Source organism: Miniopterus natalensis, chromosome 10, assembly GCF_054644295.1.
Source record: "Miniopterus natalensis isolate mMinNat1 chromosome 10, mMinNat1.hap1, whole genome shotgun sequence".
Classification (NCBI taxonomy): domain Eukaryota; kingdom Metazoa; phylum Chordata; class Mammalia; order Chiroptera; family Miniopteridae; genus Miniopterus; species Miniopterus natalensis.
Window position 1 is genome coordinate 57,971,307 of NC_142090.1, and position 23,601 is coordinate 57,994,907.

At 38.4% G+C, this 23,601-nt stretch overlaps 1 protein-coding gene across 1 annotated transcript in view; it reads left to right on the forward strand.

Annotated features, from left to right (window-relative positions):
* The window catches only part of CDK14 (cyclin dependent kinase 14), a 496,763-nt gene that overhangs the window by 257,870 nt on the left and 215,292 nt on the right, over positions 1-23,601 (forward strand). Inside the window, exon 8 of the mRNA XM_087821147.1 lies at positions 561-684. Within this exon, the coding sequence (XP_087677273.1) occupies positions 561-684 (124 nt within the window). The remainder of the gene's footprint in view (positions 1-560; positions 685-23,601) is intronic.

Here is a 23,601-nt window from a genome sequence, read left to right on the forward strand (position 1 = left end):
TGCAAAAGCAGTATAATTACAATGTAGTATTAATTGGACCATGGGACTGTTTTAGTTTTAATTATTTGAAATCATCTTATCTTTTCATTCCTTAAAGCATGTTAATGGGCGAATCCTTGGGTATCATGTTTATGCTGTTTCTATGGAGTTAAACGTGCACATTTACATAAACTTGGTAAAATATTTTGCGTCTTTTAATGTTATGGATAGATTTTTTCTCTGTCTTAAACATTATTTTAGGCTTGAGGAAATCAAATATTATAAAGAATTGATTCTTTACATCTTGCTTAATTTATAGAACACAGATTGAATTATATATCTCTTTGGCTGAGGAGGTATCACTCTGGGTTGACATGATGGATTGTTAGAAATTTTCAGATTTGCTTCTTAATAAACAAGGGCTTTCCATACCTTTGTATACATTCTGTTTAAATAATTTGGTAGGCAATTTAGTGATGGGAGTACCCATTTTTAATAAATACAAGTACTTGGCAGACTGTATGTAGAAACTGGCATTTATCTGTGTTCAGATTTTAACTTTTCTCTCCCTATTTTTTCAGTTGTTTTTATTTCAGTTGCTGCGAGGGCTGTCTTACATCCACCAGCGTTATATTTTGCACAGAGACCTGAAACCACAGAACCTTCTGATCAGTGACACGGGGGAGTTAAAGCTGGCAGATTTCGGTAGGAAAGCAGTTAATTACCAGTCTATTTTGTCACACTGTGCGAATGCCCGGCAGATGGTAGCACTGCATTTGTTTAGGCGCACTTCTTCTAGCATTATAGATCATGGTAAAATTTTTTTCAGGAATGAAGGAATTTTTTTTTTTTTTTAATCATCAACATCATGCTTGGTGGGTTTTTAAAAATTTCAGACTGCTTGTTAGAGTCTTAAGTCATCATACACATAAATTACATCTCATATATTTCCAAAGGAAAAGTCAGTAACATTGTGAACATAAAATATATTGAAAGAAATCTCTTTCCCCCCCTTTTTATTATGAAAATATCAACCACATTTAAAAGTAGAAAGTTAGTATAATGAACTTCCATTGCTCATTACCCAGCTACAATAATTCTCTATATACTGTCACACTTGAAGGAACCTGAATTCATGTCCCTGGACTTTTTCAGGGCATCACAAAATATATTCAATAGTACGTGGCGCCCTAAGGTTTTAATAATTTCAAAATCTAGGGGCAGTGTTAACCTTTTCAGAGGTGACTGTTGCTTTAAGAATTCTCAATAATTTTATAAAAGTTGACGCTGATGCTGATTGGAAAGCTGAGGTCCTGGTCTGGACCCATACGATGCCATCTCTTCCTTTAACGTGTTCAGGTTGGCATCTTCCGGCCCAGAAGCTTTCTTGCAAACACTCTCTGAGGCACCCGGAGAGGAGCAAAGTGCTTGCCCGTCCTTGCCCACCCCCCACCCCTCCCGCACCAAGCCTGCCTGCCGGCCTTGCCTGGCTCTGCCGCACCCAGAGCGTGCTGAGCTGACTCCTAGCGCCCGGGAGTGCTGATGTGTTGACATTGCATTGCCTCAATTATTTTTGAATACATATTCTGATTAGAAATTTGTTCCATTAGGAGTGGAATGGAAATATTACCCTTGGGACATAAAGACGCCTGAGGTTGAGATATGGGCTTTTGCTGAAATATGATTATATTTTCTCACTCTACCCCCACCCCTCCCAATAAATTAAAAAAAAAAGCAGGCAATGTTTATTTCTTATTCCCACGTTAGTAGACTGTTCAGTATCTTTGGAATGAATCTACCCTGTTGGGTGTTATATAGCCTTTTCCTCAAAATTTGAAATACAACAAAAGTGAACATTTGTATTTTGCAAAACTTTGTCATTTGTACTCCTGTAGTTTGGTAAAAATGATGACTCTGTGTGTGTGTGTGTGTGTGTGTGTGTGTGTGTGTGTGTTTATTGCTGATTTTAGCATCAGAACAATACTAGGTCTTTCTATTACAGGGTAGAAAATAATGGGAGAGTAGGTGGTAGGAGAGAAGATTTGCAGTTCCTCACATTCAAGGTTATTGAATTTTCTGTGAACATATTTGTAGTTTATCAGTAAATTAATAAGGATTTATAGTCATTTTTTTTCTGGTGTGTTAATATACTATAAAGTATATGTTGTAATAAATTGTTGTATTAAACATTAAATTTTATTGAGCATGGTTTTCTTAAATATTTTTAAAATACATTTTTGCAATGTTGGTTTTATCTGTATAACCAAGGATATAATAGAATTGTATATAGAAGTTTACTAGGGGTTGTTTTTTAATTTCATGATGACTTTTACTATAGCAGTTAAGTTTATTTAAAAGATTCTCATGGAACTTTAAAACAGATATTTTATAATATCAGATTCAGAAGTAAATTGAAATGTAATTTTAAGCAACTTAGAAAGTTTTAAGAAAATTTAGGAAGTATAAACAACTCAGGTAAATATTAACATTTTTGTTGTATATTTTCTGAGTACCTTTCTTCTCCTCTCTTTTCTTGCTTCTTCCACCTATTATAAATCCTCAAAAACCAAACATACTGTTTTTCAAGTCATTTTTAAATAAGAATATGTTATGAACATTTTCTCATCACATATGAAGAATTTATTTGTAACAGCTTAGAGTTTATCCTTAATGGCCAAAGCTCAGCCTCATTATTCCGCCCCTTATCAGCTACAATTCTAGTTCTTTCTAATGATTCCCTGTGACGCAGTCCTGTATGGAACACGCTTGCAGAGAAAGCTGTATATTAAAGCCTATAATTCTTCAGACGAGACTGCTCCGCAGAGAGGCTGTGCCGTGCCCCTCCCTCAGTGTCAGGGACCGAACCTTCTTGCTGGGCAGGCACCCTTGGTGTGCATCCTGTGCCTGAAGTGTAATGAGCGAGATCCATTCACCAACTGACAATTTCCCCCAATTAATTGTGCATTATTTTTGTCCTTTAATTTAAGACATGCAATTAAGTGTGATTTACTGCACTTGGGCACGTGTTTGTGTCTGAGATGAAGGAAACACGGTGTAAACTGCGGAGAAACTAGACAGTCAAAATGGGGTGATGCCAGGCAGTGGAACAATGAGAAACTAGGTCTTCATTCAGAGTTTGATGTATGAAGAGCTTTAGAAACAGTTTCTTTGTGCTACCTCCTTGTATGTGAAAAATACCACAAAATTTTAATCAAAGGAGACAAATGAAATCTGTATGATTATTGCTCCCAAATTGTGAATGCTACTACCTTTATTAGAAAAATGTATTGGGGAAAATGAGAGAAACGCACTGGACTTGATTGAGTGTATTCTATGTGCCAGACACTTAGATATTTTTGTTTCAATGTCTCTTCAACCTAGTCAGGTATAGTAACCTATATTTTTGAGAGAGGCATGAGATTGAGAGAGGGTTAGGATGGTGCCTGGGCTTGATCATATAGGTCAGTGGTTGCAAAGCTGGAATTCAGGTGCTCTATCCCCTATTTTTCACTCTCAGGTGGCGCAGGGTCTTTGTGTTTATACACACCGACATGGTACCGTACAGAACTGCCTAATTCCTAGTAAATTATCGATCCTTAAGCATATATATTCAATTTTCTACATAAAACAAATATGACACCCACACTATAAATAAATTACACAAATACCAAAAAAAAGAATGCATCACTTAATTGAAAGAACATTTTATCATTTGACTAATTCAATAATTAGTAAGTGAATTTAACTTGAGTACTTGGAGATTTTACCTGCTGGCCGAGGTAAACCACATGATAATGCGTTTGCTGACCCATTCAGGTTCAAAGGGCAGTTCTGAATTCCAGGTGGTCAAAATGCTGTAATTATTTTCTTTTTCTTGTGAGCAAAGTTATATTTGAGCAGTTACCTGAGGCTTATTTTCTATACGCAGTTTGAAGAAGGAAATTACCCATGATTTAGAGTCACCGTGGCTTTCCTAATGCAGAGGTTGGTCCTGCCTGTGTATAATACAATAATAACATGAGGCAGAGGCATTCAGGCTGGTTTCTGAAGAGGGCTTCATCTTTACATTATCTTTGAGAAAGAACGTTTCAGGTCTCTTATCCAGCCTGTGTCTTCACCCTTTGCTCCTCCTTACCTGCTGTGGTACAGTCAACCCCAAACTCGTTCCCGTATCAGAGCCTCTTTCTTAGCCTTGCCCTTTGCCTGGAGGACTCTTCCTCCTGCTTCTCACTGTGGCTGCCACTTTCTCATCATACAGATCAGAGATCACGCGTCACCTATTCAAAGAGGCCACCTTTCCAGAAGTCAGACCTTTCCCATCACTGTCATCCAGTTTAACTTCTTCATTAGCACTTGCAGTGCATTGAAATTGTTTTGTTCACTTGTTTGTCTGTTTTTTTATTCTGCTACTTGTAAGTTTCTTGAGGACAGGTACTTGGCCTTTTTTGCTCACTGTTGTCTGTGTTATGTCTAGAAGCATGCTTAGCACATAGTAGGTGCTCAGTAAATATTGGTTGAGTGAACAAAAAAATATGCATGACTACAATGAATAATTGTGTAAAGACCAAGACCCACCTGAATTTACTAGTTTCTGCTTGATTTATTTTGGCAAAACAGTTTGCAAATTAATTTTCTCTTCATCACTGCTGTCCTGGCTGGGCACAGTCATGAGTGTAAGTGAAATTTGATGACTTTAGATAGTGTTGGAGCCTCAGGATTGCTTTGAGGCTCTGATATATAGGCTCTACATACCTGTTTGGTATTTACTATATTTGTAACCTCAGGCTGCAGAAATAAGTGTCACTGAGTGAATGTAAAGATGCACAAAAGATGTATAAGATCTGAAGATCCTACTGTGCAGACATTTAATGATTTTCTAATTGTACTGTTATTGAGAACAAAGTGTGTTGAGCATTGAATTAGGAGACCTGGCTCTGTCTATAACTAGCTTGTGACATTCAAGAAGTCACTTATCCCCCCTAAGCCTTAGGGTCCTCAACTGAAAAATAAGAGTATTGAACCGACACTTTCTAAGATCCCTTTCGGTGCTGGTTTTTTATGTTGTACGTTTCTGAAATTATTAACTTATTTTCTAATAACCAGATATTCACTGGTGGATAAAAATCTGTCCATTGAATCTGGAATCAATGCTATACCACCTCTCCTTAGAATCTAATTTTTTATTCTAGCTTCTGGAAATTCAAATAGATGAGAGCCACGCTTTTTGTGATATACATGAGATCACATTAAAAGAAAGTTATTGAAGTATGACAAGTAAATGCATAAATAAATTTGCCTAGAAATTAATGTTCATTTGCAGTATGAAACATGAAAACATAAAGGCATTTTTTTCAGGTAAATGAGATTAAAACAAAATAGATGAGTCTGTATAGTTAAAGCTTCCTGCAATTCTTGCAAGATGATGATGGTGTCATGCACATTTCCCAGCCATTCCTCTGCTGTTTTTAAGGGTCATGGCCTTGCTATATGGAAAGACAGCTGGGTTAAATTTGCCCCTGTAAAAAAGAGAGTGACAACTCTGTAATATAAGCACTTAAGGTCTTGGCTTATTTCGCTGGCTTTTCCTAATGTAGGAACCGAGTTAAATAGCTCAGTGGTTTTAATCAAGTAAAATTACACAGCTCTTTCCCACCAGAGGTCTAAAATATTATCGTCCTAATGTTAGTAGTTTTCTCCTTCTGGCTGTTCCTTGCCTTAATTTGAGAAAGGAAATGATTGTAGATCACATTTTAGATTAATTTGCAGAGTACATCAGAGATGTAACTCTGCAGAGACGACATTTATTTGTAACATGCCTCCCAGAATTCACATAGGAAAAGGAGAAAACAAGGAAATCGGGTGCCTTCAGATGCAGAAAAGAGTCTGTCAGTTTGATAAATATTTACAGTCTCTGAATTAAAGCCTGTTAGTCCCCAAAGTATAGACCTTTAACTTTTATTATCATTAGCATATAAAATTCACCATTGAAGCTCTAGTTATAAATTCAGGGTTAGATATAACAGTCCATTCATATGGCCTGTAGGAGTCAATTTTTTCTGTACCTTTGTTTTAGAATATATTTTCTATTAGCAAAAATATCTTTATTACCCAGTGAGGTATTACTCTACTTTTAAAAAGGTCCTTTGAACAGTTTAGTGTATAAGCAGTTTTAATGCAAAGTTTTGGGAAGATGCTTTTATATAATTCTGAAAAGTGGAGAATATTTTTAGAATAACTGATGCTACAATATGAACCAAAGAAAGCAATCCTCTACCCCCAATTTTTTAAGACTTCATTAAACTCCAAATCAAAATGTATATATCTTAAAATCTATCAGATTATCAAGATTACACATTAGAAATAATTTTGATTGACATGTGAACTAGATAAAGTTATTTCCCCCAACCCATTATTTTAGCAGCGTGGTAACCCTTCTGAAAAGGAAATTTTCTTCTCTCTGACCATGAAATCATCACTTAGCTTCATTATTTAAATCTTGTTTAATATTCCACTCCTCCCTCAAAAGGTTGCTGGCTTTCAGAAGGGATGATGACATTCAATTCTATTGTTTTGTGTTATCACAGTGTAACTTCTCCCAGGTATGGTGACATGCTACATATATGAGGTTTTTTCTCCTTTTAAGTAGACTTCATTTTTAGGTTCATAGTAAAATTGAGCAGAAACTGCAGAGAATTCCCATATGCCCCCTGCAGTCACACATGGGGTAGCCTTCCCCTGTTATCACCATCTCCCACCAGAGTGGTGAATTTGTTATAATTGATAAACCTACATTGATATGTCAGTATCACCACAAGTCCCTACTTTACATGAGGGTTTACTCTTGGTGTTTCACATTCTGTGGGTTTTGATAAGTTATGATGACATGAAATTTATTTGGCACTATAGTATCATACAGAAGGGCTTTGCTGCTCTAAAAAATTCAGTCTGTATGGATTTTTTTAAAGCTGTAAATGGGAACAAGAAGGAAATACAGTATATGAATTGCAACTAATATACATATTCTACGCTTTGAGAAGTGTCTGTTCAGTCACCATTAAACAGATTGAAGCAATGCGGATAGGGGTTGATTGCTAAGAATGGCAGCTTCAAACTCCATGGAAATGAGGACATTCAGAACAGTGTTCATTCATTTTTAGCCATATCATGCATGTGAGGTAAGGAAACATTTTAAATGCAGAACAGACTGCTACAAATAAGGCTAATTATCATCTCCCCACTGTCCATGGAAACCTTTTGGGCAAAGGGATTTCAGTATGAAAACATATTTTTTTCTTATACAATAAGGGGGCAGGGAGCAAAATTGTTGTTAGTAAATCAGAGAAGTGATGCAGGATATGAATTGAAATATACCAATATATCCTCTTAAAAAATCTCTGTAGGCGATGACTGGAACCCTCAGTGCTGGCTGTGATGACCAGATAGGGAAAAATATAGGTGACGTTAGCAAGAATAGCACTGAAATGAACCTTAGGGTTATGTAACAGGTGCTACTCAAGACAACAGTGATTACACTTGAACATGAGTTTTGTTAACCTGCAGGTAAGCGTAAAAGGTTGCTTGGAGTTTAACAATTCACTAATGTCCTTTATTTATGGATCTTCCTTCATCTCCTGCTCTTCACCTTCCAAGAAGCCACATTGTAAAATGCAGCCAAAACCAGACTCCTCTGATCCATCTGTCAATATGCCTGATTTATACTAGAATCTTGGAGACAGTGAGTCATTGTAGTCTAAAGCACATGTTCTCTAAAATTTTTACTGGAAGCAAGAAAAACTGAGCAGCGACTATGGGAAATCTGAGATATGCTGTAAATTCTGAAAGTTAGACGTACTGGAAAAATTTATGAATTTTATTTTATTTTTTCTCTCGATACTGTCAGTTTAATATTAGTTTGCTTTTTTGTTTTATTCTCTGGTTTTTTGTTAATCCTCACCTGAGGATAATTTTTCCCATTGTTTTGTTTGTTTTTTTAGAGAGAGTGGCGGGGATGTGGGGGAGACAGAAAGGAGTGGGGAGAAAGAAAGAGAGAGAGGAAGGGAAGGGAAGGGAAGGGAAGGGAAGGGAAGGGAAGGGAAGGGAAGGGAAGGGAAGGGAAGGGAAGGGAAGGGAAGGGAAGGGAAGGGAAGGGAAGGGAAGGGAAGGGAAGGAAGGAGGGAAGGAAGGAGGGAAGGAAGGAGGGAAGGAAGGAAGGAAGGAAGGAAGGAAGGAAGGAAGGAAGGAAGGAAGGAAGGAAGGAAGGAAGGGAAAGAGAGAGAGAGAGAGAGAGAGAAAGAAAGGAAGGAAAGGAAGGAAAGGAAGGAAGGAAGGAAGGAAGGAAGGAAGGAAGGAAGGAAGGAAGGAAGGAAGGAAGGAAGGAAGGAAGGAAGGAAGAAAAAGAAAGAAAGAAAAGAAAGAAAGAAAGAAAGGAAAGAAAGGAAGAAAGAAAGAAAGGAAGGAAGGAAGGAAGGAAGGAAGGAAGGAAGGAAGGAAGGAAGGAAGGAAAGAAAGAAAGGAAAGAAAGAAAAAGAAAGAAAGAAAGAAAGAAAGAAAGAAAGAAAGAAAGAAAGAAAGAAAGAAGAAAGAAAGAAGAAAAGAAAGAAAGAAAGAAAGAAAAGAAACATTAGTGTGAGAGAGAAACATCAATTGGTTGCCTCCCGCACATGCTGGGATTAAACCCGCAACCCAGGTACACGCCCTTGACGGGAATCAAACCTGCAACCCTTTGGTGCACGGGCCGACACTCCAACCACTTAGCCACACCAGCCAGGGCGTTCTCTACATTTTTTTAAATGCCGTATATGTTGGTTTACTTTTGAAGTAGTGCATATTTATAGTAATATTTAAAATTTTTCTTCTCTCTTTGAATGTTTTTTTTCTCTCTGTTGTAATAAACATAGGAAGCTAGGACTTTTCTCTTTTCATTATCATGAATGGGAAATAAAAAAATGAAAACAGAGAACATGATCTTTGCTGCTTTAGGTATTTTAGATGCATGTCTGAAAAACAATCTATGTTTATTTTATCACATACGATAAAAATAACCTTGGTGTGCATAATCCAGCTTACAAATCTAAAGGAATATAACTTTTTTCAAAAATTCAAACTTTAAAAATAGGACATCTCCCTATTAAATATCTGCCAAGTTATTTGACATTCCAATTTTTAATTTGGAAAGATACTGATATAAAATGCAGATTGGAGTGTTTACTCCATTTTCGGAGTACAGTTGTTAGCTAAAGAACTCTGTTGTATGAAATGGTGACCAGCTGATAGTAGATGTGAACACTGCTCAGAACCACCTGGAAGTCATAGAATGGGGAGCAAGGGGTGACAGCAGAGGCATGAAGAGAGGCGAAGGTAAGTTGGAAGATGCAGGATCATACGGTTATGATGGTTTCTGAAAAATCAACAGAAAGCTCTCAACCTACTTAAAATAAGTTGTGAGCATCTAATAAAAATCACTAATATTAACATTACAAGAACAATACAAAATAAATATGATATGAAAACATTTGCTCAAAGAATTGGAAGCAGAATGTGATGTTATTGCTGAAGTCATCACCACTTGTTGATAGAATCCTGTCATTGGGAAAGGTGTGTGATTGGGAAAAGTGTGTGTGTGTGTGTGTGTGTGTGTGTGTGTGTGTTCAGAATAAAGGCAGCAACTCTGTGATGGGAAAAATAGAAATAAATCTGTTATAACTTTATAAGAGAAAAGGAAAACTCATTATATTCACATTCTCAAAATTTGTTATTTTAGATTTTCTCTGGATTTCTTAAATCCTCACCTGAGTATATGCTTCCATTGATTTCTAGAGAGAGAAAGGGGGGGGAGAGAGAGGGAAACATCTCTGTGAGAGAGAAACCGATTGGTTGCCTCCCGTACACACCCCCACTGGGCATTGAACCTGAAACCTTTTGGTGAACAGGATGACGCTCCAACCAACTGAGCCACTAGCCAGGGCCGACTTTCTCTGGATTTTGAAGGAACCTTCGAGATGATCTAGTTCCAATGTACTAGATTAAAATTCTTAAAAATGTACATACTTTGGCCCAGAGTTGCAAAAATAAGTTAACATTGTGGCCATTATGTAGTAGGTGATGTGTTCAGTTATTATTACCGACACCTCTAGAGCCCTAGCGTCGTGCCCATTAGACTATTGATACCTTATTTAAATCATGCATAGTCTTAGTTTCCCAAACATGTGAGAAGGTGGAAGTGCTAACCAGATGTCCGCTCAAAGGAAGCGCAGCTGGTCCGATGGCCTGTGTCAGCTAAGCAGTGAGATCCTTGTCAGGAAGCTGGGTCCGGAAGACTGGCTATCACTCGGTACTGAACACTGGAACTAGATAGAAGTGTGGCTTGAGGAAACCGCAGGAAACAACATAAAGAACAATTCTCCCTGCAGACCTGTCCGAAGCCTGGCTGGAAATATAAGTTGGAATGGAGCCTCAGTAATTCATGAATTAGAAAGAACCACCTCTCTGATTATATTCGTAGGATCAGTTAAAGCATTGAGAAGCCCTCTGGGCAGATGAAGGCTGAATTGGCTTTAACAGTGTTCCCCTTAGAATTCAGCAGTGCTGGGCAGTAGCTGAAAAATGCTCTTAATGTCCCCCAGGGGGAGGACTTCTGTTCAAATCTGACCTTTTCCATGGGTTGGAAGTAAACAGGACACAACTCCAGGCAGGTAAAGCTGTACCAGAAGGACTTAGTAAAAACATTTAAGATTGAAAGAGAAAACTTTTTACATGAAAGCAATACACCCATATGAAAAGACAGAATAAGGTAAAATATCCCAGAATGGTTGGGGCACATTCTGGAGCCAAATACCTTAGTTTGAATCCTGCCTCTGCTATTTGCAAATCTTGTGTCCTTGAGTGAGTTACTGAAATTCTCTGTGCCTTAATTTACTTGTTTGAAAATGAGAATGATCATAGTAATCCTGGGCACCTCAAAAATTGTTTAAAGAATTAAATAATTTCATGCTTATAAATCATTTAAAGACAATGCTCGGCTTATAAACAGACAACATAAATGTCCTATTTATTTTTAACTAAGTTTAAGTGTTCAAAATGTTATTGATTTTTTAATGTGATTTTTCCCCCTAAAATGTTTAATGAACTTTTTGGCTTTATTTTTATTTTTTAACCCTTACCCAAGAATATGTTTTACTGATTTTAGAGAAGGGAAAAGGAGAGAGAGAGAGGGAGGGAGGGATAGAGAGAGAGAAACATCGATGTATGAGAGGAACACTGATCGTCGCTCCAGTCCTCGCCCCCATTGGGGACTGAACCCGCAGCCTCGGTCTGAGGCCTGACAGGCACCCTTTCGGTGCACGGGACAGCGCTCTGTCCACCTGAGCCACAGCGGCCACGGCCTCTTTTGCTTTCTTGAAGAGGGATATAATATGGAATATTAATAGTTCACTCAGCACATTTTTACTGAGTGCCTGCTGTATACCGAGACTGCTCGTGGCTGAGTGCAGGGTGAACCAAGGTAACCAGGGTGAACCATGGCTGTTGCAGTCCTGCTCCGAGCTTTCCTTGCAGCCTCGGTGTCACCATTTTGAGTACCAGTTATTGTGTTATACAGAGATGCCCCAGGAACTAAGGAACTTTTGAAAGCGATCTGATTTTTAAATCGTCTCGTACATTTTATGGAAATTGTCGTTTGTCTAAAAGCATAACTATCGGACAAGGTGAGATTTTAAAAGTAATTATCTACAAATGAATGTTAGAATCTTTCTGTGGTTTGTAGTTCAGACTTAAAAATATCTCTATAACAGAGCCATTCATTTTAGCTTTCCTGGTGAAAGGACTAAGGATAATTAAATAAAAGGGAATTATTCTGGTGATAAGACTCTTTACGATAGATCTGTAGCACCAGTGTCATTCTTTGAGAAGAAAATTATACTTTATGCTAATTTTTAAATGGCAGAGCACTTTGGTAACTAGCCAAGAATCTGCTGGTATTATGCATTTTCTCCTCATAAACAACTGAATGCTTCTGCCAAATGTTTCATTAGGAGAGACCTGTGAGATAAGAAGATTTTGTGAACCACAAGAAAAATCAGTCTTAGCTGAAAATATAATTACACTTTAGTGTACAGGTTAATAAAGAAATGAGTAAACCTTGAACACTACTAGAATGAAAGCTACTTCTGTCTGGTGTCAACACTTGTGGTCTCCTAGGGGCAGATCTTGCTGCAGAAATTATTTTTACCTTGTCAGGTAATGCAGAAATCTAAATGAAAAATGGCATATTGGTTTTTCAGAGTCTTCAGAGATTTGATGTTCTGTAAAACAGTGAAATTAGTTTATGAGAAAACGATGTAGGACCTCTATGACTTGTTTTCTAAGATTTATGTGGCAGTTTTTTGGAAGTAAGATTTGATGTCAGAGTTCATTTGACCAGTCTTTAAAATCTCAAGAGGAAAAATACACAACTAGAAATATGCATACATTAAGGAATACACATGTAATCTTCAAAGAAAAGGTCTGTGTAGACTGGTAAAATGAATGATTTAAGATCACAATAGATTGTAGGTTTCTTAGCAAATATATGAATTTAGTGCTTTTGTAGCATGCAGCTTTCCTTCCACTGAAAATATCAGTACCCTACATTTTGTCAGCCCTGGCTGTGACAGCAAACTCAGTCACTTCTTGAATTTTAAGAATTGGCTTATTTTACCTTCTTTGTGAGTGACATGTCTGTGATCTACTTTGGATATAGGTATCTTCGCTGTACAGTGTTGAAGCAAAGGATGAGCATTTTGCCTAGTATAAGATGTAGTAGTCATTCTGGACTCCAGTGTCTGAAGCATTTTTCGCTTTGAATATTGAATTCAGCATTTGAAAGCATTCTAGTAGTTGAATCATTCAGACATGTTATCTAAAGCTCTTAACATTAGATTGCTTTTAGGAAATGAAATTGATTCAAATCTGTCATTTCTACTGCTAATCATAATAGCAGCCCTTTATAGTTCATAAAGTGATTTCATAGCTCTTATTTTATTTATCCTTGTAACCCTGTGAAGTAGACAGTACAGGTCTCATTACCCCCTTTTAATATGAGAAGATTGATTTCTGCTTGCAATATTAGCTCAACGTGGGCATCAGACTGACCGATATATTAACTTTGGCATTTCTGCTAAGTCTGTGTACTTAAAAATAATTCATCTTGAAATCATCTTATAAGATCATATGACTTCTTTTATATCTTTTAAATAGCAACATGAAGAGCGTTCAAGGAGTTCTCATTGTTATGCTGATCAGTGATCTTTTAAATATGAAAATTATAGATAAATACGTTTTGCTGTCCAGTGAGTTATCAGTGGAATAGCTATAAATGAGCTCTTTGATCTGCCTCTGATAAGTAGAGAAGTTTTGATGCAAATTTGAAATTGCCCTTTAGTCACTAAGTGAATGTAAAATAAACATAGCACTTGTACCCACCCGATCTAACGATTATCTAGAAGTTGAAAGCACAAACACCGAAGGCAGTAAAACATGCCAGTATATTCCAACTTGCTCTCTCATTGCCAAAGATAAAATTTCTGGAAATCAGGAAGGGATTAAAAAACAAAAACAACTCAAAACCTTTTAAAAACGTATGAGGCATGGAACAAGTGCTCATTAAACTATTCTGCACCTCTTCCTTTCTCCAAGCTGCCCCATTCCCACCCGGCCGCTGACAGTCACTGTGGGTGCTGATGTAGATGAGGTGTGTCACTGACGCCTGAGGGAACGAGGGGGCAGGAAAGAATGAGAAACTACTGTTTGTCTTCATAGCGGTAAATTGTTTTGTTGAGAAACACAAGTGTGTAATTTTTTTTGCTCAGAAAAAAATATCATACTTGGTATATTTAGAGAGCTAAAAGACCAGAAAAGACTATAAAAACATTGGAAGGGAAGCTTTTCCATCCTTGTATTATTTTTAGGAGCAGCTAATTTCCCCCAGTTAGTTGGTAGGATGACTGTTATCGCCTTTATACACTTATCCTGCTTGCTTTTTACAGAGGTATTCAGAGCCAACTTTTGATGGCTGAGTCTTTTACTGCCTCTGTAAACCTGAAAAGGCATTTCTAAAACAACGGTCCATGGAACATACATTAATAAAATATAATTTTTTAAATGAAAAGATTGTCCTTGGTCGGATCAGTTGAGGGTGTGCTGCATGAGTGTGTCTTCCCCACCTTCCCCTGCCCAGTGGAATCCCAGTGTACATTAGCTAATGATTAAAGATTTTTCACCTTGCTGAAGTTGAAATAAAATCTGACATTGTAGCTCTCGGATTTCATTAAGGACAGATGTTTGAGTCTGTAGAACTTAAATTGGGAAACTGTTAGTGTATTAGTTATCTTTTGCTCTGTAATAAATGACTACCAACTAAGCTGTTTAAAACAACACACTATCTCTCTTCCTACGGATTAGGAATCTAAGTGTGGTTTAGCTGAGTGCTTCTGCGTCAGGTTCTGTCACAAGGCTGCAATCATCTGACGGCTCTGCTGGGAAAGGCTGTATTTCCAAGCTCACATGGTCATTGGCAGTTCCTTGCAGTCTGTTGGACTGAGGGCCTCAGTTCCAAGCAAGCTGTTGGCCAGGGACCGCCCTCAGTTTCTTGCCTGTGGATCTCTCCAAAGTGGCTGCCTGCTCCATGAAAGCATGCAAACCAAGAAGGCAATACTGTCTGCAGCCAGATAGTTACAATCTTGTGTAAAACTAAGCGTAGGAATGATATTTCATCACCTTTGTCATATTGTGCTTTTTAGATACAAGTAACAAGTACTTAAGGGGAGGAGAGTCCACAAAAGCATGAATACTAGGAGACAGGGGGTTCAGGGGAACTATTTTAGAGTCTGCCAGCTACTATTCATATAAAAAGTACTACCCAATTATTTCACAGCGATTATACCGTGTGATGTGATTTTTCCATAAAGAAGAACAATTAACTGAGCATGTGAAGCCTGAAGCTAGGATGTAAAGATGTATAAAGGGTATTGATTGGTGCTTGTGTGAGATACTGGGATGAGCACTCTGCTTAAGTATTTTACCTAATAAGACTTCTTTTCCATAAAACCATATAGAAGCTTGAGAAGTTGAGCAAGCAATAGGTCTGGAGTTCTCAGGCAGCTCACTGAGAAAAGAGACAGTTTATGCCACTAATTATAATATTTTCCAACAGGTGACTTCTCTATACAGAATCGGAGGCCAGAAAAGGGTGCCACACTTTATGCTTAGGCAACTTAGAGGGAACCATCTAAAGTTTTTTCAGGGGATGAGTAGGATTTTATGAGGTTTCTGAGGTAAGGACAGGGGCGGGGCCAAGTATACGTAAAGGTAAGGAGTTTTACATAGTGGTGATATCTACAGTACCTCTACTGGTAACCTGACAAAGGACAGAGCCTTTACAGTTTAGCCAGGGCCAGAGATGCTGGTGGACATATGGACATGAAAGCCAGAGAGTAGATTAAATGTCAGTTAGGTGGCCATAGCGGCAGATGGCAACTACTTGGTTATGTTTTTTATTATTTACTTATTCCCGGCTGTCTTCCAAAATGGCCCTGCAGCAGCTGCTGATTGAATGGTCTACTTGCTTTATTCTTATTTAGCCTGCAGGCGTTCTAGGCAGACTCTGCTTCCCCGCCCCAGTTTCCATCTCCAAGTTCCACCTTCAGGCAAGTGTATCTGGAAGGGCACCTGGTGTCAGTGCTGGGAGGCCCCAGGGGCTAAAGGGCTGTGGCACAGAGGGTCTCAGCACTTGCTTCTCCAGCCTCCTATCAGCTAGAACCTGCTGCCAATCAGGCAGGACCTGGGTCATGTCCAGTCTCTGCACAGATAGGCCCTTGGGACTGTGGCTGGGCGCTGAGCTAGGTGCCTGCAACCTAGAGTTTGCTATGCAGAGCCAGTTGACAAATCTGGGGAGGCCAAAGCTGGGCGAATCCTCTGGACTAGAAGAATGACAGCCAAGTCTCACAGCAAAGACTAGGGGTGAAAAACTGGGAAACCTGTGGCTTCTCTGCAAGCTGATCCCTTGGGCAAAGATAACAGCAAAAAGGCGGGCTCATTTAACAATGAAATTTAGTAAAACATGGTTGCAGGGGTGAAAAGTCTAAGTGCTGGTTCTGATGTTTTACTAATTAGCTAGTTGACCTTGGACTAGTCAAATGAAAGGGATAGCTTTGTTTCTGATAAGATTGGATTTAACCTTTAAATTTCATTTTTTAATAATTTCAAGTTTTTCTTAAAAGCTATTTTCCTAAGTGAGTTTATTGTATTGGCTCCCATGTGTTTATACAGTTTATGGTCATTTTCTTAAATACCTTTAAAAACTTCACAGAAATTTCTGCTTTGCCCACAAAAAAGTAAAGGAACCTGACAAATATAAAATTATTGTTGACTGCCAACCTTATCTGGAATGGAGGTATTACTTATTACCTTTCTTAGTGTAAGAGTGCCAGTGACTATTATTTCTAGGTAATTAGGAAAAAAGAATGGCTAAGAATGAAGTGCTTTCAGAAAGTTCATTTTCAAAAGTAAATTCAAGGCAAATCCGGAAACGCATCTTCCCCCCAAAAGAGGATGTATAATCCTTTCCCTGTTTTTCGCTCTATATTTATTGTTCTAAACATGGAGAATAAGGGAATGAAGTGAGATGCCAAAGAAAAGAAGTCTACAAATATTTGCTCAGAATCTTGCGAACCTAATCACAGTAGCCATTTAACAATTTTCAAGATACCTTCGAGTCCTGTCTTCACATAGTATATCATTGATAACGTGGAATCTGTTTTTATCACGAACATAGTAGGATTTTTCATATTTTATTTCCATATATTGACTTTTACAGTGATAAGTACTATATGTTCTTGGCTTTAAAATAGACATTATAGGCAGCTCTAAAGAAGAAAATAAATATTACCTTTTATCCTTCTTGACCCATATAGCCCCTGTTAACACACTTCACGGTCTTCTCTGTATACTTACATAACTTGCTTAATTTTTTAACAGCATATACATTGCCTTTTAAGGCCATATGATTTAACTAATGTGGTGGTTTTCTCACCAAGCATTCACCAGTTCATGAGTTGTCCCCGTGACATTCATGGTGAAATGGAGATTGATGTGACATACTGGAAATGCAGTAGAAAATGGACAAATGTTTTTCCATAAAATGGTCACAAACTTTATATTTAAACACAATAATATTGTATTTCAACTTGAATAGGTCCTTTGCTTCCATTTATTTCAATATGCATAGTACTCAGATTTTAGTGAAGAGGAAGCTTATGCAGAAAACCTAGTCTCTTCTATTAATGCTATTTCTCTACTGTAGTTATTAGATTCTCTTCATAGATAATAGATTTGTTTAATCTTGTTAAATGGACATTATTTTAACTTTTAATATGTATCTAAATCTGAATAATTCTTTAAACCCTTCCATTCTGAAACTTCAGCTTGGGTGCCCTCAAGAAGAGAGTAGTCTTCATCACAAAACAGTTACTGCTCCCTGATTTTGTGCCTCCTGGTAAATGGATGAATATTCATGTTGAGTCTGGCATCCAAATTATTTTTAATAATTCAAAGTGGAGGGCATCATAAATAATAGTTAAGGATACTTTTTCATATTATACACTGTTATGTGCTTTATCAGAGAAATGCATGGATGGCCTTTCTCCATTGCTAGTGAGAGTGGGGCTCTTGGAGTGCCACTGGAATAAGCATTTCCGGAGGCCCCCACAGGAGGACGAGATGTGGCAGAAAGCTTTTTTGCGTGGAATTACATCCCTCATTTTGCAACGTTCCATTTCTCTTAAACCAGTCCTGGAATACATGCAGCTGGGGATTCAGCAGAGCTAGAAGCAAAGCCAGGGTCCAGAGTTTCCGTTCCATGGTGGAGCTGGGTCTGGTGTAGCATCAGGCTAGTTACAGTCGATTAATTTATTGTGTGTGGAGTCCACATGGCTGAGAGCCATGTGGGAAAATGCAGAGTGTGAGAGTGCTGCAGGCCAGGAGTCAAGCCTGAGAAAAAGGCAAGAGAGAGAACTCCTTTTGTTAGGAGTTTATATATTTCAAATCTTTCGTGCTTGCAATGGCCATGCCTTCTCTGGCCAATGACCTGTTCCCAGGTTTGACTGACAGGCAAGTCCCCTCCTTGTGTCACTCAGACTTTACTGGGCATGAGTCTATTTGGACTTCCCTTTGCTCCTTTCCAGTTACTCAGTAACTGGGTTTATTACAATGGTGTCAAATCATAAACTAGAAACATTTCAATCAGAAATCACATAGATCTAACCACTAACCTATTTTCCTCATTTTAATCTTCTAATAGTTTTCAATTTTAGTATTTTATTATCCAGCTATAACAATGAGGTAATTTGTCTTCAGATGTTAATTTTTAGCATTTATGTTGCATTGTATTTTACTTAAAATGAAATTTACCCATTACAATTTGATGAGTTCAGAAACTCTCCTGGTTCCCTAGAGCAATCAAGTATTATTTTTCCTACTATTATTTTTTTAATTTTTTCAGACCTTAGACAACCTGGAAGAGTGGAACCCCAAATAATAAAACACTACTCGGAGAACAAAAGCTCTCTCTCATGAGATAGTCTAGACTGGGGTTGGCAAACATTTGCTCTAAAGGGCCAGATAATAAAAGTTTTCAGCCACGGAGTCTCTGTAGCAACTACACAAATCTGTTGTTTTAGTGAAAAGGTGGTCACAGGCACTGTTTCAACAAATGGATGTGGCTGGATTTGGTCTGTAAGGCCAAATTTCCACCCTCCATTTTAGACTTCAAAATTTCGTGTTTCTTACTAATAATAGCCAGTGACCCGGATAGAAAACATTTAGCTCAGTGAGCTTTTCAGGGAATGCATTAGGTAATGAACTAATTTGTGGCATTTTAATTTAGTACACTTGTCTTTTGAAAGTTATTATTTCTGAAAGTGTCGAATATATGTGGCATTCCAAAAACCTGCAAAGTGCAATTAGAGTAAGTTAATGTTGCCCAGTTTTTTTGTAATAGCAAAAAGATAATGGAAAAAATAGTTTGGAGTCTGCATTTGAATAATTGCACATTATAAATCTCAAATCATACCACTTACCTATGAAAGTTTCACAAATTGGTGACATGTCACATTGTATTTTCTTTTCATGCAGTGTTGCTGCTCTAAATGGCGTTTTTGAAAAATGAGCAGTCTGTCTTTGTTTTGTCAGTGTTTCATACCCATCTGAGCAGTCTCACTAAGCCCCACAGGGTTGAGAGCTTGTTTTGGAGGAAGAATGTCACCCCTAGGCTGACGGAGCATGCCTGCAGACTACTGTGACAGGAGCACTTTGCTCCCCTCAAACATCCAGCATGATAATGTCATGTTATCTTTACCAAACCATTTTTAAGTTGAAGCCTAGCAATCTCGTAAAAACGCAGCCCACATTCACTAACTCACATGTTGACAAAGAATGGGCTTATCATAGGAGCTAGGTAAACTTGACAATTGATAATAGAAAACAGTCACTTGTTACTTCATAACAAAAATATTGCAAAAAAAGGATGTTAGCATAGAAAAAGTGGTTTTAGGAAAAAGTATTATATGACTTATCTTTGGAGTTAAAAGTGAGTAATGTGTAAAGTTGCTATTTTTTAAGACAAAAAAGTTTTATAGTAAATGGTTGATCGTGTAAAGGATATCTTTTTTATAAATTCGTGGGTGTTTTGTTTTGTTTTAAAGACTAATTCCCTTGAAATTTCATTTTAGAAATGCACACTGTATTCACAACATTGATGTAGTTTCATCTTTAAAGCCATGTAATAGAGTTAGAGCAGTTTAGTGCCCATGAGGTATTGTTTTGTACTTTTGAATTTTAATCTGCAATCATTAATTCAAAGTTTAATCAATCCCCTGTGATAAGTTTTACTCAATTTCCAGAAATATATTTCATACAAAGACTCCTTTGAGCTCTTTCAATGAAATATTTAATGAAGGAAACAGTGAGATAGTCAAAGAATGGATAGCAAAACAGCACTTTTCAGACTCTGGGACTCAAATTTGGTTTGAAAAAAGATTCTAAATTTAAAATGACCTCATCTATATTGTAATGTTTTAAATAAAGCTTTATTGGTGAAGATAAATGCTTTGATAGACACGTTATTTGGACTAACAAGATCATATAGCACTAGATGAATTTACTTTTTGTAGCTGACAGCTCTTTTAAAACCATGACAGTCTTCTGGAAATGTCCTTGGTCCTCTCAAACTCAGCATGTGTTATGTTTGCTGACAAGCAAGGATAAGTAGATTGTCAGGTTGCTGATTCTGAGTTCAAGCTTCTCAGAATCTACCCAACTATATTCTTACATCCATTAGTTCTTGGTTATTTAGACAGCATGCCTTCATGCGGTTAAATTGGATGTAGAAATGAAACCTTCATTGTATGAATTATAAATTTTTTTGAAAATTCTAGCTGCTTGGGCAGTTTTGACACTTTCATCTTAGGGAAATCTATTATCAGTTTGTATACTTGCAAGCAAGATTCAAGGAAGATTTTTTTTTTTTAAGTTGGAAATTGCTTGATGATTCAAATTGCTGATGCCAGCTTATCCTAGGTCTTAGCAGCTAAACTGGCAATTATGCAGAATGCCTAATAGAAGTCATCTTGGTTGTAGTGGTGAGAATATTTAACTAATAGTTTATGTTGGCTTGTTCCACCCAGTCATTAACTCAGGGATGCCAGCCATAAGTTTCCCTACTACACCAGGAAAGCCTGCCATTTAGAACCAATGACTGCTTCAGGATTCAAACGATGAAATATAAAGGAACATGGTAGAATCTTAGGTTGGAGAACGGCCTGCTAAGACTGCACAGAGCGGAGTGAGGACTTACTTGACACTTTTTCTTTCTTTTAAAAACAAGTATCATATTTTTTTTCATTAGGAAACATGAATACACAGTAATAGACATTTCTAAGAGGAGAAAATGGGAGTATAGTGAAAATTAAGTTTCCTTTTCCCTCCTGCTTCCTTGCTCCCTCCCCACAGGCATTGCCTTTGCCGGTTTCTTGGGTCTCTTTCCAGAGACATCATGCTCATGTATAAGCTATTATTTTTTTAGTGCAAATAGTACATAACATGCCCATCGTTCTTTCTTTTGCCTTCCCCCTTAGCAATGGTTGGTTCCATGTTAGTACATATAGACTTCTTGGCCTCATTGGCTGCATTTTGTAGCTATCCCATAACGTATTTAGCTATTTTTTCCCCCTGGAATTTGAGATTATGTTTAGTGTTTTGCTATAAACAGTGGTAGAGTGAACTTGCACTGTCCATGAACGTAAGTCTTTGTGGCTATAAATACAGGATAAACACCTGGAATAAGGGGCCATTGATCACTCTCTGAAACGCACCCAGCGACTTGCACGTTCAGTTCAGCCAGTCAGCTCAGTGAACACAGTGCTCATTCCGCACCTGTGCTGGCCCTGGGGGCTCTTGAGAATCAGACGCGGCCTCTGCCTTAAATAGGCCAGGGTCACTCTCCAGAGACTGCGATGCTTCAAGGTAAAGCGCCTCGTGTCAAATCAGAGGTGTAGCTGGATCTTGTGGACATCCACGACAGCAAAAGTGACTTCTGACCTTGAGGATCAGGGAGGACTTTGAGGATGAGTTGGAATTAGAATTAGACGTGGGAAGTGGCAGAGAAGGGCTTGTGGGGAGGGGACAGGAAGCACAGCTGCACCAAAACACACACTGGGTGCCCTGCTCTGTGCCACACGGGCCTCTTCACCACGCCTGTGACATGCCAGGCTCACTCCTGTCTCAGAACCTTGGCACTTACTGTGCCCTCTGCCTGAAATACTTCCCCTAGGTTTCTTTATGGCTTCGTTTCTTTACAGTAATGCCCATGGGGCATCGAGGTGCCTCAGCTTCTGTTCCTGTTCTTGTCTCTTCCCGTGATGCCACCATGAAAGTGCCTCCTGTGATGGCCTCGCGTCACAGCGGCCTCCTGCCTAGTGTCCTGCATGGCCATGGCCATCTTGGCCTCCTCTGCCTTCTGCCCAGGCCTTCGCCTTAGGCCTCCACAGTGCAGTCAGCATCAGGCTGTCATTTCCAACCTGATTTCGTGAGGGTTGGGCATTTGGTGAAGGGCAGGGCACTGCAGCTCAGGGAGACTGCTTGCTTCTGTTTGAAGTTCATGCAGAACCTCAGTGTGAAAGAACAGGGTTCTCTCTGTTTATCTCCTGCTTATCTCTCTCTCTGCCTGGGACTGACTTCTGTCTCTCCAAAGTGAGTGTATCCCAGGGCTGCACCTGGAATTTAGGCCTCAAGTCCCCTCCTCTTGAGAATCTGCGGGCCCTGGAAGGACTATTTTCAGATCTTGGGGTCCCCTTCCATTCTCAGGACTGAGGCCATTGGCCTGCAGCCCCAGTAAACAACCAGAGCACTTAATATTTTCAACAAAACACAACCAATAGTCCAGTGCCAGTACTCTTGGAGTGGCTTTAGACTTAAATGTTACTACAAGCTGGGCTTTATTGGTCCTGTCCTTTATAAGGTGGAGAAAGCTCTCGTCACCTACCCTTTCTTCAGTCCTCCAGGTTCCTAAAAACCTCTGCTCAACAATTGGAGCGAATATCATGTGTTGTCTTTCTTGAGGCAGCAAACATCTTCCTCAATGAAACCCAGAGCCTCAGGGACCTATTAGCTCTGAGAAAACATGCGCCCAGTTTACAGTACACCCTTTGCTCCTTTTGAAGCTTCAAGATTCAGGTTAATTTCTTAGCTTGCCCCAGAACAGTGGGTGGGGACTTACTTTACATTTATATAACAGAAATTGCTGTTAAGTCGGTCTTCTTAGATTAAAGGAACAGTCAGCCTCAGGTAGATTCAGGTCTCTTCGTTCAGTAAAACTGAACAGCTGGAAGCTTTGAAATAAGTGTGTTTGTACTTCTCTGCTCATCAAGATTTTTAATAAAAAACCTCTCAGATCTGGACACACTTCTTTCTGTGTTTGAGTTAACTCTTTGAGAGGCAGCTAAGTTGCTCTGCAGTATCAGAGACACTGACATTGCAATAGTTGGTATCTGAGCTGGTTTTAACACATCTTAATATTGCCATTCATGGGTGAGACCCTTGTAAGCAGAGGCAAATTGACCCCCTAGTGCTTAGACAGACTTAGTCTTGTCTCGGTATTGCATTTTACAGAATACTCAGTGTCATGTCAGGGTGCAGAACGGGTGAGAGTGGTGGTAAGAACTGAGGCAGTTACAAGGAATGATGCTTGCTCATGGGGCTTATCATATAGATGGAGAGAGAGATAAACATAGAGATAAAAAGATTAATAAAACAGTTTTACATGCTAACTGCCAAGTGAGCCAAATAGAGAGCCAGATGAAATATAAAAATTTGGAGGAGAGGTTGATTAATTCTTGAGGTTTCATTTATCTAAATTTTAAATACCCTATTAAATGAAGTTTAAGAAATTATGGAATTTGTTAGGAAAGTAAGTCTAACACTTGTACTATTAAGAACCAGTAGTTTCTATATTAATAATCTACAGTATAATATCTCTTTATATTTTTATTTAACATATATGTGAGCAGCATAAATGGATTCAAGTATTTTATGTAT